Source organism: Amphiprion ocellaris, chromosome 19 (assembly GCF_022539595.1).
Source record: "Amphiprion ocellaris isolate individual 3 ecotype Okinawa chromosome 19, ASM2253959v1, whole genome shotgun sequence".
NCBI lineage: Eukaryota > Metazoa > Chordata > Actinopteri > Pomacentridae > Amphiprion > Amphiprion ocellaris.
In genome coordinates, this window is record NC_072784.1 from 31,232,157 (window position 1) to 31,251,015 (window position 18,859).

Sequence of the window (18,859 nt, forward strand, 5' to 3'; positions counted from 1 at the left end):
GCCGTTAGTACAAAAACATCCATTTAGAAATATCATAGAAATCCCACAGTGACCCCAAACTTTTGAACAATAGTGCAGGTCAACTTTAAATCATTAAGAGCAACTTTAATTAATATGGAACAACTTTATCTAATATAGAGCAACTCTGATATAGAACAACTGTAGTATCGAGTAACTTTAACTAATACAGAGAAATGAAATTGTCTAAGTGACCTCAAACTTTTGAACGGTAGTATAGTTTCCATTTAGCAAACTGAGACAGTTAAACCAGAATGTGTACACAAAATTAAAAAAAACAGCAGAGTAGAAGAACAATGATGCTGTGGCAGCAGCAGGTTGATTAATATTATTAAAACAGAACAAAACATGAGCTAGTGTTTTAAAAAATCTGTCCTTGTATACATTTACATGTATTTTAACACATAGACGGGTTAGAGACGCTCCCAAACTGGGGCTAATTAATGATACACAACATCATGGTCAACAAAGAGCTCTTTGTCTTCTGTAAAACACTCTCTGCCCTTCTCTTTTCACTCTGTTTGTCCTGGGTTCATATCTCTTACTGCTGCTCTGATCATTATTTACATTATATTCTTTTTTTTTTCTTCTGACCAACCCAGTCACATGGAATAAAGGGAGGAGGGAAAAGGGGAGGGAGGAATCCCACAATCACTATATTGCATGAAGGAGATACAGATTGTCCTTCCTCTATATTTTGCACTCTCTCTTTATTCTGGTTCACAGCGTTACTTCCTCATTCAGCTCCAGAAGAAACGCTGCTTCACTCATCCTGCTCAAAGAAAGTCACAGGTAGGTTAGTTTATATTTTATTTCTACATTAAATGCCACAAAGTGAGAAGCTGTTGTTGACATGTTAAAGTTAGATATATATTTGTGTGTGTGTGTTTTATGTAATGTGTGAATGTTGTAGAACAGAAGTTTTCTGAACATTCTGAGTTTAGATTTTAGTTTTTTCATGTCTGATGTACTTCTATTCCAGTATTTTTCATGTTGTAAAGCCGCTTTGAATAAAAGTGGGCGAGGCACAGATGCACTGCTCTGGTGGATATAGGGGCTCATCTGATTGATTTAGGATGGATTTATAGTGAGACACAGGAAGGCTGGCAGGCCGTAATGGGTGTATTTACTACGAGCCAGACTGACCAGCGTAATGTGTGGCACTGCTTTCTTCATACTGTTAAAACTAAGAACGCACCGTTGTTGATTCAGTGGACGATAAAACTAAAGAGCGTTTAGTAGAAGCCGGACACCACCAGACCTCTCCCACTCAGCTAACCACCGATACAGTGAATTGCTTCCTGATTCTTACATGAATTGCTTCTGGTATATTTCCACTTTATGCCACTTGATACTTCAACTTCAGGTCATTCTTCAGCTGGAGTCAATGATTGTTCATCAGATTCAAATACAGCATGGAAAATATGAGGTTGTGTTATAAAATGTGGTTGCAGATAAAGATTTTTCAGACGATAAAATCCAAACTTTGACCTTCATATCAGCACAACTGTCCTTAGTCATGACTATATCAGTCATAATAATTCAACCTTGTTAAATCCTTTAGTTCTCAGGGACCATTTTTGTGGATTTAACTATTATATGCTACTCAGGGGGCTGCAGTGGTTCAGTGGTTGTCACTGTTGCCTTGCAGCTAGAAGAACCTGGGATCTTTCTGTATGGAGTTTCCATGTTCTCCCTGTGCATGCATGGGTTTTCTGCATGTTCTCCAGCTTCCTCCCACAGTCCAAAAACATGCTGAGGTTAACTGGCAAGTCTAAATTGTGTGTGTGAATGTGAGTGTGATTGTTTGTCTCTATGTGTAGCCCTGTGATATTGTTAGTTAAAGTTGCTCTGTTAAAAGTTGCTCATACCCCATATGTTATGATCCTGCTCCAGCCTCTGCCCTTCTTCCTCCTTTTCTCTTTTCTCCCATTGTTCCACATCTGTTTGTTTTGACCTGTCTCTCTCTCTCTGGCTCCCTCTGTCTGTCACCTCTCCCTCATGTGTCTCTCTCTCCCTGTCTCTCTCCCTCATGTGTCTCTCTCTCTCCCTGTCTCTCTCCCTCCTGCTTCACCTGCTTCACCTGCCTGCACTCTGTCTTGCTGATTGCTACAATGAGTTTCAGCTGCAGCAATCAGTTCACACCATTCACCTGTTCTCCACCTCACCTCCACTATTTAAACCCTGCTCATTCATTCACTCCCTGCCGGATCATCGACCTATATACCCTCTGCTTTTGAACTCTGTTTTTGCACTCGGTTTTTGGACTCTGTTTTTCCCCTCCTCTGGATTTCCCTCACTTGGACTCAGCAGTTCTTTTGGATTCTTGCTAGCCCTGTTTTTGTCCCCAGCCAGTAGCTCCAGTCTCATCTCCGTTCACCCCAGATTTCCTGAGCCTGCTTCCCTACCCCTTCTGTTCAGTTCCCCCATTTTGTAAGGACCCCTCCTTTGCTTAGTTTTGTTAGTTCTAGTTTAGTGATCTTCCGTTCTTGAATTCATAGTGTTTGTTAGTGGTTTGGTTTAGTCTGTTTTCCCCCCAATTCAGTTTTCCATTTATGTATTGTTTTAGTTCTCTGGTTAAATAAAAGCCTTTCCTTAATTCACACTTCTGCCAGCCTCTCTGTGTCTGCGCCTGGGTTCCCCAGCTCCCCCTGTAACACCATAATGAGTTCAATCGATAAACTGACAACGATGCAACTCTGATGATTCCTTTTGATTGATGTGAGTCTCTGGAAATGTTTATGAGGTCTTATAAGCTTCCAAACCATCTTTTGCTGACACCTACATTTGATAAAATCTATTTTCTCTTCTTCATTCATTTTTTTTTTAGGTAACCAAACATATGAAATGATGCTTCAACATAACTGTAATTTCAAGCATTAATGTGGCTCTAATTAGCATCTGATAAAAAATATACACACGTGGACAAAATTGTTGGTACTCCTTGGTTAATGAAATAAAAACCCACAATGGTCACAGAAATAATTTGAATCTGACAAAAGTAATAATAAATAAAAATTCTATGAAAATGAACCAATGAAAATCAGACATTGCTTTTGAACTGTGGTTCAAGAGAATTATTTAAAAAAATAAACTCATGAAACAGGACTGGACAAAAATGATGGTACCCCTAGAAAAGACTGAAAATAATGTGACCATAGGGACATGTTCAATCAAGGTGTGTCCTCTAATTAGCATCACAGGTGTCTACAGACTTATAATCAGTCAGTCGGCCTATTTATAGGGTTACAGTAGTCACTGTGCTGTTTGGTGACATGGTGTGTACCACACTAAACATGGACCAGAGGAAGCCAAGGAGAGAGTTGTCTCAGGAGATTAGAAAGAAAATTACAGACCAGCATGTTAAAGGTAAAGGCTAGAAGACCATCTCCAAGCAGCTTGATGTTCCTGTGACTACAGTTGTACATATTATTCAGAAATGTAAGATCCATGGGACTGTAGCCAACCTCCCTGGATGTGGCCACAGGAGGAAAACTGATGACAAATGGAAGAGATGGATAATAGGAATGGAAACAAAAGAGCCCAGAACAAGCTCTAAAGACATTAAAGGTGAACTCCAAGGTCAAGCTACATCAGTGTCAGATCACACCATCCATCGTTGTTTGAGCCAAAGTGGACTTTATGGGAGACGACCAAGGAGGACACCATTGTTGAAAACAAATCATAAAAAAGCCAGAATGGAATTTACCAAACTGCATGTTGACAAACCACAAAGCTTCTGGGAGAATGTCCTATGGACAGACGAGACAAAACTGGAACTTTTTGGCACATCAGCTCTATGTTCACAGATGCAGAAATGAAGCATATGAAGAAAAGAACACTGTCCCTACTGTGGAACATGGAGGAGGTTCTGTTATGTTCTGGGGCTGCTTTGCTGCATCTGGTACAGGGTGTCTGGAATCTGTGCAGGTGCAATGAAATCTCATGACTATCAAGGTATTCTACAGAGAAATGTGCTGCCCAGTGTCAGAAAGCTTGGTCTCAGTCGCAGGTTATGGGTCTTGCAACAGGATAATGAGCCAAAACATACAGCTAGAAACATCCAAGAATGGCTAAGAGGAAAACATTGGACTATTCTGAAGTGGCCTCTATGAGCCCTGATCTAAATCCTATTGAACATCTGTGGAAGGAGCTGAAACATGGTGTCTGGAGAAGGAACCTTCAAACCTGAGACAACTGGAGCAGTTTGCTCATGAGGAGTGGACCAGAATACCTGCTGAGAGGTGCAGAAGTCTCACTGACAGTTACACAAACGGTTTGATTGCAGTGATTGCCTCAAAAGGTTGTGCAACTAAATACTAAGTTAAGGGAACCATCATTTTTATCCAGGCCTGTTTCATGAGTTTATTTTTAAAATAATTCAGTAGAACCACGGTTCAAAAGCAATGTCTGATTTTCACTGGTTCATTTTCATAGAATTTTTATTTATTATTACTTCTGTCAGATTCGAATTATTTCTGTGACCATTGTGGGGTTTTCTTTCATTAACAGAGGGGTAACAACAATTTTGTCCACGTGTGTACGGCAGCAGAAATGCTATAAGGTGCAATAGGGAAAAAAATTGTAAAGGTGACGTGTGGAGTTAACAGTATGGCAAAAAAAATGGTTCGTGTATAGTAAGAAAGTAATTGAGGAGGCGGGAAAAGTGCACAAAACACATGGTTTCCAGTAACACCAACGTATGAAGGGCATGTTTTCATTTAGAGCTCAGGAGTCTGATGATCTGGGAGAAAAAACAGAACCTGGTGGTCCTGCAGAACCTCTTTTCAGAGGCCAGCAGGGAGAACAGCTCATGGTGGGGCTGTGAGGAGTCGCTGATGATGTTTCTGAAGAATCGAAGCAAATAGCTTCTCTTCTGTTTCCACATAGCTGATGGAATATGAGTCACATAGGATTTGTATTTGTTGCACCTGCAAAATACCATGGAGGAAGTGAAACATACATGTGAAACAACCAGTGTTTGTCATTTCCACACGAAAGATTTTCCACTGTTAAGCCAGCTAAGACAGGAAATGTGAGTGAAGGTTTTAGAATGAAACTCTAAGACCCTCCAAAAAGCTGTGCATTTTATTTATTTATTTATTAATAACCGTTATTTAACCAGGAGGAATCCCGTTGAGATTAACAAACTCTTTTCACAGGAGTCCTGTACAAGATAGGCAGCAGCAAAACACAGTTACAAAATTACAAAGTTAAAACAGAATTAAAACACAATTAAAAAATATTATTTTATTACATAAAAATTATGCTATATTTTATTTATAATATATTATTCATATCTTCTCGTTTGCTTTATTTTAATTTTAGCTGCCTGATTCCTTGGTGTGATGTCTTCTAATTCTTTTCATTCTCAGATTTTTTGATTTCTAACTTTTAACCCTCGATCTGATTCTATAATTTTTAAACTGCCTAGTTCTCTTGTTTGATATGACTACTAATCTAGCTAATTATTCATTTAACTTACCATATTTACTATTTATTTTAATTGATTGCTCTGACTCATCTCCTTATGTCTTGCTTGATTGTCTGTGTTGCATGTTTTAACTAGGGATGTCTGATAATACCGACTCACTGATATTACCGGCCCGATACTGGCATAAAATTGTAATATTGGTCAAGATTGTTATCTGTTTTTTGGGGGGGTTTTTTGTTTATCATGAAAATTGATAAAATTCTTATTTTGTACAGACAGTGTTTACATTTGGAAAGCCTTGCTGCATTTGAGAAAGCATTCAGCGGGGCATCACTATAAAGTTAGGTATGATGTGTTAATTCCATGACAGGAGATGCATGATAAATAAAGTTATTATTATTATTGTTATTTTTGCAAAAAACAAAAAAAATATACAATTTACAAGCAAGTTATGAAAAAGAAGTGCATGTTGTGGCCTCAAGAATTCTCAGTTTGGATTTAAAAGCGCTCAATGAGATTAACTTGGTTAGTTTCCAGTCTTTCTGCAACATATTCCATGCAAAAGGTGCAGAGTAAACAAAGCCTTTTTATCCAATTCAGTCCAGGAACAGAAAGCAACAAATGATCTTGTGAACAGAGAGAGTAAAGATCAGCACTTTTCTGTGCAGTTAGAGAACAAATGTAGGTCGGCAGTAGTCCAAGTTTTCCTCAGATATGAAAGTAAACCAATGACAGATCCTTCGTTGATCAACTTGCTCAGCATAATCCACATCTCTCATACTTATTAAGGACTTCTGAAGATGGAAAAAGGAGAAGACCCAGCTCCACCCTACCCCGGCCAGCCGGCCAACTATGGAGCAGCGCCTCCACCAGGAATGTACCCTCAGCCGGGCTTCATCCCTGCAGGAGCTCCCCCTGCTGGATACCAGGCAGGTCTGTGATCTCTGCTTAAACATCTGTGACACGACATCACACACATGCTGTGTTTTTATGTTTTGTAGAGCCTATGCAGAAACACAAATTATGTTGTGGTGGAACAGGAGCATTGTTTTGCTTCAAAGTCGGTCAAATCTGGTGGAGAAGGGAGGAAAGGAGGATGGTAGCGGAGAAAGACTGTGAGAAATGGAATTACGTTGCTAAACAGCAGTATTTGGACAAACTAAGTGTAGTAAAAAACATCCATCCATATGACCAGGAAGCCCAAGATTGGATTACAAACCCTGACATCTCCTTACAAACCCGACTGAATAGATGCACTTTGATGGAGGTTATAGAGGATATATAATCCCTATGAGCCAAAATGCAACAGTTTGCAGGATATAAACATGCAGCCCATTACACTGTAAAAATAAAATTGTTATTTATATGGTAAACAGAACGCAATTACAAAATTATGGTAAAACGTTTTTTTCATTTACAGTAAAGAAATGTATTGATACTGTTGATTTTATGATTTAAAAATCTGCTTACTGTAAAAACAAGTTTTAACCTTTAAAAAAGTTAGTTTTATTGGAAAATTCATTAAAATACCATATAAAATAAAGTTTGTTTGACATATTACAAATATTACAACATTTTTCCATTATCAGCACAACAGATAGTATATTTAATATTTAATTTAATATGTATATATTTAGCATTGACATACTGTATATGCAAAGATTCGGGTTATAGCTGTCATAAATATTAAAATATATGTCTGTTAATAACACAAAAGTACATCAATTTGATTGGGACAAACTGTAATTTTTACACAAAATAAATACAAAAATGTGACTTGTTCTAAATATTATGGCAAGTTTCCATTATCAGCACAACAGTTCGTACATTTAACTGTGAAAAAGTATAATTTTCAAGAAATAAATGCAAACATTACAGTATTGAATGTTATAAACATATTAAGTAACTGTGCAAAAGTAGTAAAATTTAGTTTTCAAGAGAAAAAAACTTAAAAATACAGTTTTGTCCTGATTAACTTATTTACGGTGATTCTGTGTTATATGAACTGGATCAATCTGTTTTAGAATTTACAGATTTTTACCATCATGGATTGACAGTTTTTCACCGTAAAATTTACGTTTTTTTTACAGTATAGGAAAAAGATGTTGAAATACAACATCCCATCAAAGCCCACCTCAAATAAAGCACCTGCTACGATTCTTTTACTGTATTTTATGAGAGGTTTTATGCAGAGGCAGCTATGTTTTGGTAGGTGAGTTCTGGAAGTATTTATCCAGAACCGTCCTCCCCTGTTTCAGTGATTTCTGTGTTTTATCTGACAGGTCTTCCTTATACTACCCCCACCATGGTACCTGTTACAGGTGAGACAATCTGATCCAAGAGAATCCTTTCGGTCTTTACATCATTTTTTCAGGCCACATTTTGGCACACTGGGCTGAAATACGTGATTCCCTTCCAAACCAATCCAAAGAATAGCTGTTTGTGAGCCTCTGTGCTCGACAAAAAGCTACTGTTTGGTGGTTTGAATATTGGTAACAGCTGCATAGGGGCTTCTATTTATTTATTATTTAATCTTTATTAGATTACAACAGATACAATATACAGAGATAAACTGAAAACAGCTATCAGATGCTAGAATTGTAGTTTTTATGGGTCATTCCACAACTGGAGGACATTTGGGATTCAAAATGTTTGAAAAATAAACCTTCTGTTTGACACTTTTCTGCTCCATATTCATCAATAATAGGTATTGATTGGCTCAGCTTCCACATCAATGGCAGCATTTTTATTCCATGTTTTCTGTGTTGTTTGCTAACCCTACTCTAATCACAGTAACAGGGTTGCTAATCCATGCTAATGTGATCTTTTTCTCAGCAGTAGAAGCTAGATATTTAGCTGCTGTTACTGCTGACCAAGAGGACAAACTGACTGATGGAAAACAGTCCAAAGAATTAGTCTGATCCTGATAATATGAGGTAGAGTGAGACATTCAATCAAGGCTGACAATGGGATGGAAATAATAATATAATAAATAAAAATTCTATGAAAATTAACCAAAGGAAATCAGACATTGCTTTTGAACTGTGGTTCAAGAGAATTATTTTAAAAATAAACTCATGAAACAGGCCTGGACAAAAATGATGGTTCCCCTACAAAGACTGAAAATAATGTGACCATAGGGACATGTTCAATCAAGGTATGCATGTATGCACCTGCCAAATGTGGCTACTTTAATGAGTCAAAGTTTAGAAGACATTTTGGTTCCCAAATAGATTTTTTTAAAACTTCATTTGTTTATTTGTTCGATGCTTTCATGTCAGAGTACAATCAGACATTAACATGCAGTATTTACAGTAAAAAACTGGAAAAATTGGAGTGTTCTAAAAGTTTTGACTGGTAGTGTATATATACAGGGGGTCCTCGATTTATGACGTCCTCGACCTAGGGCATTTCAGTTACTCTGGAACTGGTTATGTGGAACTAGTTGATGAGCGGAGTGGATGAATATGTCATCACGCAGCGCTATAAGACGGTTTTGTTTACATTCTCTGGTTGTACACCAGCTGAGATTGTGCTACATTCGCTAACTTTTTGCCCTTCATTTTTTATATCTTTTTATATATATATATATATATATATATATATATGTGTGTGTATATATATGTATATATATATATATATATATATATATATATATATATATATATGTGTGTGTATGTATATGTATATATAGATATATGTATTTATATATATGTATATATATTAGTGGTGGGATGTGATTAAAAATTAATCAAATTAATTACCTGGATTGTAATTAATTAATGGCAATAATTGCATTTTGTCATATAGCAATATTTGACACAGTAAGGAATTATTTTCAAATCAAATAAATTTTGGTTGCCAGTTGAATCAATGAATAGACATATTCATGTTTAGAATATAAAATGTATAAAATTAATGCAATTATAAAAATATAGAGAAAAAGATTTGCCATGACCAAACTGTTTCACTTTATTAAGCTGCATTTGTTGATTTCCATTATTTGTCCAATTCACCATTAATTACATTATAAAATACACTGCACTGCAGCCAGCTTAAGCAAACATACAGCATGGAAGTATAGTTTTTATTTTTTTGTGTCGTATGTGTCTCAGTCCAAACAGGTCATGTGATCGTAACTCCAGCACTTCAGGACATCCCAGGACAAACCGTGTGTCCCCACTGCCAGCAGTCAGTAACCACCACCACAGAGCTCAAACCGGGTCTGTTGACCTGGGCTGTCTGCGGTGGCCTTGCCATCTTTGGGTAAATGCAGCCAATAGTTGCACCAGTTCCAGTCTATTATTGCTTCAGGTAAGAAGCTAGAAGGTTCTAACTGCTCTGGTGTCCACCTACAGGTGCTGTCTTTGCTGCTGTATCCCATTCTGCATTGATGCCTGTAAAGATGTGGAGCACAGCTGTCCATCCTGCCACAAAGTTATCTACATATACAAGCGAATGTGAAACCATCTCCTGAAAAGTCGACTGAGTGTCAGTGCTTTTCTGCAGCTTAATTAATAGTCTTACTTACACAACAACATTCCTGGGATGTTGATCAAAATGGTACAAAACTGAACTCCTGACTGGTCGTTGTGTGACTCTTTCCTGCTCAGTATGAATGAGAAAACCATGGGCAGTTATTTTTAGTAATCAGTGGAACCTTTGTAATTGAAAGAATACAAACCATCACACATGAAAATAAAATGAAATGCCTGCTGTAGTTGTAAGATGTTGTTTGCAGAGAAGTGACTCCAGCTGGTTGTCGAACGTCTCACATCGTCTGCTGTGCATCTTTATGCTTCCTCTCTGCTCCAGTGTCTCACATTGTTCCTGTCTTTTCTTGTTGCACTTGTTTTTCTTTTTTATGATTGCCGATGGATTTTACTGTTTTTAATTGTTTTCTTTTAAAATGAAATTGTTGAATGTAGTCTGTTAGAACATAATAAAGTGAGTCTGTGAGCTGAGTCCTGGTGCTGTCGGCGTCTTGTTTGGTGATGATTGATTGATAAACCATAATGTTATTACAAAAACAAAAGCCCCAACAGGGTGTATCTGCAGGCACAACCTGTCCCACTGGATTAAAGAGGAATTCCTTTGAATCATATGATTTGCACTGAAAAAGAAAGTAAAAACAGGCCAACAGCATAAAAACAAGAGTCGTATGTTTCAGCGTCTTTGTTGGAGTGGAACACTGACAGCAGGTAAGGACTTATTTTAGTGTTGGATTCTTACTCTTATGATGCTTTATTCTAATCTCAAAGACTTCAATGTTCTGCAGATCTAGTGTTGTCAGATGAAATCTGAGTGATCTGAGAGTCCTTTATTCCAGATTGCTGTGCTCAACATAAACTAAACCCCAGTCAGAGATATCAGGTGTCATAAAGGTGGTTTTCAGATTTCTTTGTCAGTTCAGGATTTCTGCTTCAAAATCTATGGGAGTTCACGGAAAAGCATGTGTTTAACCTGCTACATGTCTCTTCTCATACACAAAATGAAGCAAAAATGAATGATTTTGAGTCAGTTTGATCTTCGTTCTTGCAGTTAGGATTTTTGCTGTTATGTGCAGAAGAGGTTAAGAAATAAATTGGTCTCTTCCTGCTGCACAGAAGTTTCCGTCTGTCTTCAGCCAGTTTACCAGATTGATTTAACTATTAAAGTTTGGTCATAGCAACAGTTAATCCTCAAATTTATTTTAAAGATAAATAAAACCTTTGAATATTTGTGTTTAGCTCGTGAGCTTTCCTGTGAATATTTAACAAAACCTTTGAACATTTCTATGTGTTGTAATATTGTGCAGCGATGGGGGGAATACTGTGGTCTCGCCCTGCAGACACCTTTCCTGAGGGTAAGATGTTTAAAACATGACAGAACAGAGCTTAAACTGTAAGTTAATTATTGGAAAATGATGGCACATTCTCAGTTGATGCTGGTGAAGTTATTTCTCATATTTCATGTAGTTTGTTTCATTAATTCATGTGTGATCTGCTGTCACCTTTTGATGAAGATTGGAGGAAAATACCTATGAGGTGAGTGTGTTGGGCTTTTTCTTGTTATGTAATGACAAATCTTATGCTAGTTTTTTTTTATTCTATTTCTTTCAAGGCAAAATGTCAAATTGGTTTTAAAACAGAGGGTTGTTTTCTAAACCTCCTAATGTTAGCTCAATGTGTGTTGTGTTGAAAACGTAAACTGCAGCAGCTGTTAGTTTCATTTTCAGTTGTCTCAGTAACATCCTGGTGATGCTCACTGCTGTCTGTAACCACTAAACATCTCCTTCACTGTCTGTAACAATTTATGTGGCTTCAATATAAGATGATCTTCTCTGAATACAGCAAAGACCAGTATCTGGACTATGTAAAGAATTATCAGCTTCATCACGATGACATCCAACAGCTCAGAATTCTTCTCCATGGACCAAGTGGTGCTGGGAAGTCCAGCTTCATCAACTCTGTGGACACAGTTTTACGAGGCAGAATGACTGGTCGAGCTTTGGCAGATGGGATTGGTGCGCACAGCTTCACCATAGAAGTATGATTCCATTTGGAGAATGATTTTATCTATAGTTTGTTCATATATCAGCCTTATTTTGCTGTTTCCTGCTATCAAGAAACTAACCACATTACTGTCATTATAAAATAGGATTCACTATTATCATATCTGACTGTTTTACAGCACAGAACTTTCAAGATCCAAAAGGAAGAACGAGGGACTTTTTATCCTTTTGCCTTTGCTGATATCATGGGCCTTGAGAATGTCAGAGGAGTTAGTGTGGAAGACATCAAACAGGTTATGAAAGGACACGTGAGAGATGGGTACAGTGTATGATTGAATGTACACATAATGTACTGGTGGATACAAATTACACTGGTTTATTACACGTGAGACACATTTAAATACAAAAGATATTCCTAAATTTAATTCTGTAACATTTTCCAGTTCAATCCCAGCGCAGCAGTATCTGATAAAGATAATGGCTACAACAAAAAACCCAACCTGAATGACAAAGTCCATGTTCTGGTTTGCGTGGTTTCTGCTGATACATTAAGTGTGATGAATCCAGAAACCATGAGAAAAAGGAGAGAAGTCCGACTTGCAGCTCGTGATCTCGGTAAGAGTTAGAGGTGGTTATTAGACTGAAATCAGTGAAATCAAATAAACTGACAGATATTATCTTGATTGATTCTGATATGCTCTGAACTGGCAGGGATTCCCCAACTGGCTGTTCTCACCAAAATAGATGCAGCCTGTCCAGTAGTCAGAGAAGATGTGAGGAATGTGTATAAGAGCGTATATATCAAGGAACTGGTAAGTTTCTGCTGGTGATTCTATGAATCTGTGGAGAGATGTTTACGTTGGACTGAAATGTTGCTTCACAATCTAACATTCTGACTCCTGAAAAACTTCTATTGTTACAACTTTTTTCTCATTTCACAAACCATGAATATTAGATGGAGAAACTGAGTGCCTTCCTTGGTATTCCACCATACTGCATCTTTCCTGTGAAGAACTATCACTGGGAAATCTCCCCAGAAGATGTCAGCGACAGACTGATACTGAGTGCACTGAAACAGATGATTGACTTTGGAAACGACTTCATCAACAACCACATGTAGACCTGCTTCCTCTGCTGCTGCAACAAGTCTACTTTATCTCAGGGTGAAATTAGACTGTTGTTGGGTGTAACCAGGAATGTGCATGATGATGATATGCATTGTGCTGCATTGTGTTTTGTTTTCTTTTATAAGGAATGTATTTGCTATAAGTTTATAAGAACAGGCTGTGCTGAATGACGTTTCAATTAAAACCTTGACGTGCAAAAATCAGGCTTATACAGTTTTACTCACACTATGCATTTAGATTTTAATCGAGATACTCATTAATTTTTGTATTATTGATGTGTTAGCTACTATATTTTTGATTGTGGTGGTAATTTGAGGTGTTCTGATCTCCCAGAAAGCATAAATCAATCAATGTTTTAACAGAAATCAGAATAATTTGAAACTGGGTTAAATGTGGTTGGAACTAAGTTGTATGTACTTGTGCTCATTATATCATTGTTTAGATCTGTACTAGAACTTTATGCTACTTTTAAAAAATGATTAAGTTTGTTCACTTCCTTTTATCTTCTTCAGTCTTGCAGTTTTCCAGCTCTCTTAATCAGCAATGACTCAGAGTCATCTCCTCTTTTGAGTTCACGGTCTGATTAATGAGTCAGGAAGTTGTGAAAAAGATGCAACAGTAAAATGGGTAAAGACAGATATTGTCACAATAGTTTTCAATTCATGTGGATTATTGGCATGATATTAGGTTTTAAAATCAATGAGAAGACAGCAACAACTGTGAAGAAAAGTTAATCTTTTCCTTTTCTAAGGTGTTTTCTTGCAGCTGTTAGCTGACATCATCCCAGATTATCCTCTGACAGGCAGACGCTGTAGGAGGAAGACATGCCAGGACTTTCTGCTCTGGTCGAGGTTAGATATTCTCTATTCTGATGTGACTAAGCAGACTAGTTGTCTCCATGTTGGTCTGTAATCTACAATCTGACCTTTTCCCAACGCCAGTATAAACCCAAAGACCAGAGAGAATCCTCAGAACTGATGCTGGCATTGCTTCCATGTACTGCTGCTCGATCAGTGTCACTTCTCCTGATATCAGTAAACTTTACTCACAACCTCAGACATCTGAGTCTCCAGTGTGTCTCTCTGTGTGTCTGCCTCCTCATCCTCTCTGGACCTCAATGAACAGCAACATCAAAAGTGTATAAAATACTGCACAGCCAATAAAATCAATACAATCAATATATAAATATGACACTGAACATACAGTTACTCCTGGTAGAGTCTTCAATGAAGTCTAACTCCCAGAGAGTTCACATCTGCTCAGTGTTTAACACAGACCAAGTCCAACACTCTGGATCATGAAGTGGCTGCTGGACAGATTGGGTCCACTGGGGGGAAACTCATCATCTCCTGCTGAACAACACTGACTCCTGCTGGGTCCAGGATGCTCCAGCACCTTCCTCAAAGACACTGAGGACTAAACAGTGGTCAAAAATCCAGCTGATTCATATGTAGGGTGTTTTATACTGCAGCTCAGATAGTCCTGATCCTCAATCATATATAAAGGGATGTTACTCTAGGACAAAAAAATAGAGCTTTAACTGCATTTTCTTTTTTAAATTATACATTTTCCCTCAAACATTTCTTAATGTGAAAATGTAAAGACTGTAAAGTGCTCTGATAGTCAACAGGTCAGCAACATGTTTGGTTGAATTAAGCCTGCGAGTCGAAATCAAATAGGTTGAATAGGGAATTTTATCATAAAGGCCTCTGCAAACTATGGAGAAAACATACAGAGGGCATTTTTTTAAAGCAAAGGAGACCAAGATGATCCGTCTGTGATCAAACAATAGTAAAAAACATTGAAGCTGCTCACCCTAGAGCATAGTTTTTCTATTTATGTATGTATGTATTTTGTGTTTTTTGTAAATGTGTATGTATACATTTGTTTGTTTTTTATTTTTTGAAAGCACATTTGTTTTAAATTTAATTTCACTGAACAACCCCAACAATGTCAACAAAAGAGTACATTTTCAGTAGTGTATAAGTGTGACTTATTGTTTTAAAGATGCTGTTATTTTACAGAGTTTGTTAAATTACACATGGCTAGCAAAATCACAGAAAAAAATTACAATTCATATATATGTCAATTGTAAACAAACAAACAAGAAAAATTAATATCCGGATACCACCGTTGGGATCGGATATTCGGATATTCGGGTCCGGCCCTAGAAAATAGGGCAGCGACTTACCGGAGAAAAGTTATTAGCTTAAGATAACTTATAATCGATTTTACAAGTTAAATAGACATCCACAAAATATTGATGGCCAGCAGTAGCTTCAGTTAATTGGGCCCGGTGCCAACTCAGTGTCGCTAACATGAGTAAACTAACTGATAGCATTAAGCTAATATCTACACGCCATGATGTAACTGCTGACTGCATTTTCACATGAGCTTGTCCAAATACATTTTTTAAAAAAAAATTATATTCAGCCTTTAAAAAGCCATTATTTATATATTCAGTGACAGACGTATTGCACAAATATTGACCAAACTGTTAGAAGAGAACACTGTTTAAGGAGGTTATCCCTCACATTGGGATTTCATCGGCATCCCAGATTCTTCCTCCTGACCCACAGAAAGCTTACGCAGAAATTAGTCTGATCCTTAGACCTTGTGAGCGTTTACAACCCCATCTTCATTCCAGATCTGGACCATATACAGCAGCACCTGACCTTTGTTCTAAACCTATCGACTAATGAAAAAGTTAGTCTGGAGTATCGGTATCAGTATTAGCGATACTGGCCTTGTATTTAGTTCATTTGTAGGGTGTGGCTGTGATCAGCATAAAAAATTTATCTTGAAGTTGGCGTCTTCCTCCTTGATGCCTTTCTTTAGAGGTTTCTGGAGCAGATCCAACTGGGAGGAAACACCTGCATAGCCCTATAACTTGCTGGAGGGATTATATGTCTCATCTGGCCTGGGAACTAGCAAGCATTTCTGGGGAGAAGAACATCTGGAAGGCTTAGCCTTCTGCCACATCCAACCCTTGATAAGTATAAGATAAATGAACAAGGTGTCCCACAAGACTCAATTTTGGGACCAATGCTGTTCACTTTTTATTGCTCCACCAAAGAACACGGTGGAGGCATGTGACGATTGACGAATGTTTGTCTGTTTGTCTGTCTGTCTGCTTGAAACATTGCTCAAAAACAGACGAACGGATTTGGATGAAATTTTCAGGGAAGGTCAGAAATGACACAAGGACCAAGTGATTAGATTTTGGCAGTGATGCGGCTGATAGTCTGGATCCACGGATTTGTTAAAGATTTCTGTATCACTGTGAAATATAGCGGCACAACGTCACTGTAACCATGGCAACAAGTGAACACTACGTCAGCTCCCTAATGATGATCACACGATTGTGATCCTACTACAAATCCACCACTGAGGACTTATCAGGAACAATACAAAGAACAACATTAAATTGTGGGGATGTTTCTGAGTCCCATCAATTCCCGCCGCCCGCTACATATTTAGGTCATGCGATCCATGATCCGTACATAACGTACACATGCAGAACACACACCTGTGCTCAGTGTAAGGTGATTGTGTTTGTGGGTACATCTATATTAAATAAACACATTCTATGTTGCCATGATTTCTGATCATCAATAACTAATAAACAAATGCTGCATTTCTGACAATGCCATATGGAGGAATGAGCAGCCTTGGAGGAGGACTGCGCTCTCTGAGTCCTTTTCTTGTTTAAATAAGTGTTTCCTCTATTGGTCTTAATGTGCATCTTTATCCTGATGATACAGTTTTGTACATGAGTGCAGATGCTGTATTGTATTCTTCTGTCTAAACCCTTCAGCACTGCTTTGTTAAAGTTGTAGTCAATGAGCAGAAATTTCTTCTCAGTGCAGATAGAGTACCTAAATACATCATCCCATCTAGAAACAGAAATATTGCTCCTAACAATCTGGCCATCTCTGGGAAAAATCTGGGGTTTGTATAAATAAGGTTGTTTCTTATCATGTGTTCACATTGGTGACTAAGTTCCTTTAATGGGAATGAATCATGTTTCCTACTGCACTGTGATAAAACACTTAATGAGGCAACTTTCCCATCAGTGCTGGACTGTGGTGATGTTTTTTACAGCCATGCATCAGTGGTGACTGTTCAACCTTTGGACTCTGCATTGTGACTTATTACTTGGAATTATTATAATACACATCACAGGATGGCCTTTGCTCTCTGTTGGGAGTGATAAACACTGGGTTTTATTTTTTTATTAGCCCCTTTCTGTTTTTATGCCCTTATGTTACATAATTTCCACAAATAATGAAGGCCAATCACGCCCACATTATTGTTTTACAGTTTTGCAACCTGGAATGACCTGCAGAAGTCAGTTCCAGTTTTTAATTTAATCTTATTAATTTTGCCTTTTAATAATGTTGTTGTTATCCAGGTTTCTTATGTGTGTGTTACTCGACTACATTTAAAAAGAATCTCCAAAATCATACCCCAGTGTACTCGGAGTTTAAATCAAGTGTGGATGAATGAACAACAACATACAACTTTCTGTGTAGACTGAACCCTAGAACTGGTTTGAAATTCCATTTCTACACTTTCTGTATGTGTTTGAATGGAAAAAATTAGATCAGATCAGGAGGTGTCAAACTGCAAGATTGGAAAAAGTAGAAAAACATTTTCCTTTAATACTTCAATAGCTCAGTCTTTGTTCACAGTTTATTCTCACAGTGCTGCTTGGTTGGTTGTTGCCATGTGTGCCATGTTGTCCAGAGACAATGTAATAAAATACAGTTAATAAAGAGCAGTTGGTGAAATCCAGTAAATCACTTCAGAATATGTAGGATCATTTAATTTGAAAGTGTTGTGGAATCACATAAAGCAGCAACTTCCATTCCAGCTGACATACGTGAATCCTGCTGCAGCCAAGTGGTGAATTACTGAGCAGGTAACCATAATGCAAATAAAGAAATAGCCAAAGTAATCATAATAAAATGGATCTGTGTGTTTGTCAGGAGATTTAAAAGGGACTTTATGTGATAATTATTAAAGATACTAATACTCAGCACTGTTTTATATCTACCTGTAGAACTTTCTATAAGGGTCATTCCAGAACTGGAGGACATTTTACGTCCCACTAATTACATTTCCAATAATCCATGTAGAAAAAACAAAAACACAGAGTAGTTGTGTAAATGTTCTTGTCCTGAGACCAAATTTTTAAAAAATTAGGAGAAAAGAATGTCTGAAAATATTTTTAAAAATACAAACTAAGTCTGGAGTTCCCCCTAAAATGTAATTTTTCTCTTGTCCCACCCCCTGATGACCAAACTGAATCTATAATAAAAACAGTTCAAATGAAATTTAAATCTCCTTTTTTTTGGTTTTATTTTTTCTCTGATGTCCCTTGTAACCATGGAGAGATTTTTTAATCAACATAATATTTTAAATAATAATTATTATACATGGAACGTTTCCCACAACATGTTAGCAGAACCTTTGTAGCTGGTAGAAGAAGAAGAAAACAGTGACTCACATGATACGCTGGAATCAAACAGTTGTCCTAAAGAATGTGTAGAGCAAAGCTATGTCCTCTCTTCTATTTTTCATCTTTTCATCCCATTGTCAGCCTTGATTGAATGTCTCACTCTACCTCATATTATCAGGATCAGACTAATTCTTTGGACTGTTTTCCATCAGTCAGTTTGTCCTCTTGGTCAGCAGTAACAGCAGCTAAATATCTAGCTTCTACTGCTGAGAAAAAGATCACATTAGCATGGATTAGCAACCCTGTTACTGTGATTAGAGTAG

General features: G+C 37.4%; 2 protein-coding genes across 5 annotated transcripts; both read left to right on the forward strand.

Annotated features, from left to right (window-relative positions):
• The first annotated feature begins 654 nt into the window (after positions 1–654).
• Positions 655–10,416, forward strand: LOC111586062 (LITAF domain-containing protein-like). 3 transcript variants are annotated; one of them, XM_055005473.1, is made up of 5 exons: positions 656–810; positions 6,242–6,385; positions 7,735–7,773; positions 9,568–9,718; positions 9,811–10,416. In XM_055005473.1, exons 2-5 carry the CDS (start codon positions 6,253–6,255, stop codon positions 9,914–9,916), a joined length of 429 nt encoding a protein of 142 aa, XP_054861448.1. In that variant the 5' UTR covers positions 656–810; positions 6,242–6,252; the 3' UTR covers positions 9,917–10,416. The 3 variants fall into 3 exon arrangements, with proteins under 3 accessions (XP_054861450.1, XP_054861448.1, XP_054861449.1); XM_055005474.1 differs by lacking the exon at positions 656–810 and adding an exon at positions 5,738–5,797; XM_055005475.1 differs by lacking the exon at positions 7,735–7,773 and having other exon boundaries at positions 655–810.
• A 67-nt stretch (positions 10,417–10,483) lies between these two features.
• LOC111586059 (interferon-induced protein 44-like) lies at positions 10,484–13,275 on the forward strand. Of its 2 annotated transcripts, none has more exons than XM_055005472.1 (8): positions 10,484–10,653; positions 11,250–11,297; positions 11,457–11,478; positions 11,785–11,980; positions 12,125–12,271; positions 12,389–12,560; positions 12,657–12,757; positions 12,901–13,275. In XM_055005472.1, the coding sequence occupies exons 1-8, from the start codon at positions 10,614–10,616 to the stop codon at positions 13,063–13,065; spliced, it is 891 nt and encodes a 296-aa protein (XP_054861447.1). In that variant the 5' UTR covers positions 10,484–10,613; the 3' UTR covers positions 13,066–13,275. The 2 variants fall into 2 exon arrangements, with proteins under 2 accessions (XP_054861447.1, XP_035797656.2); XM_035941763.2 differs by having other exon boundaries at positions 12,125–12,238.
• Positions 13,276–18,859: the final 5,584 nt, after the last annotated feature.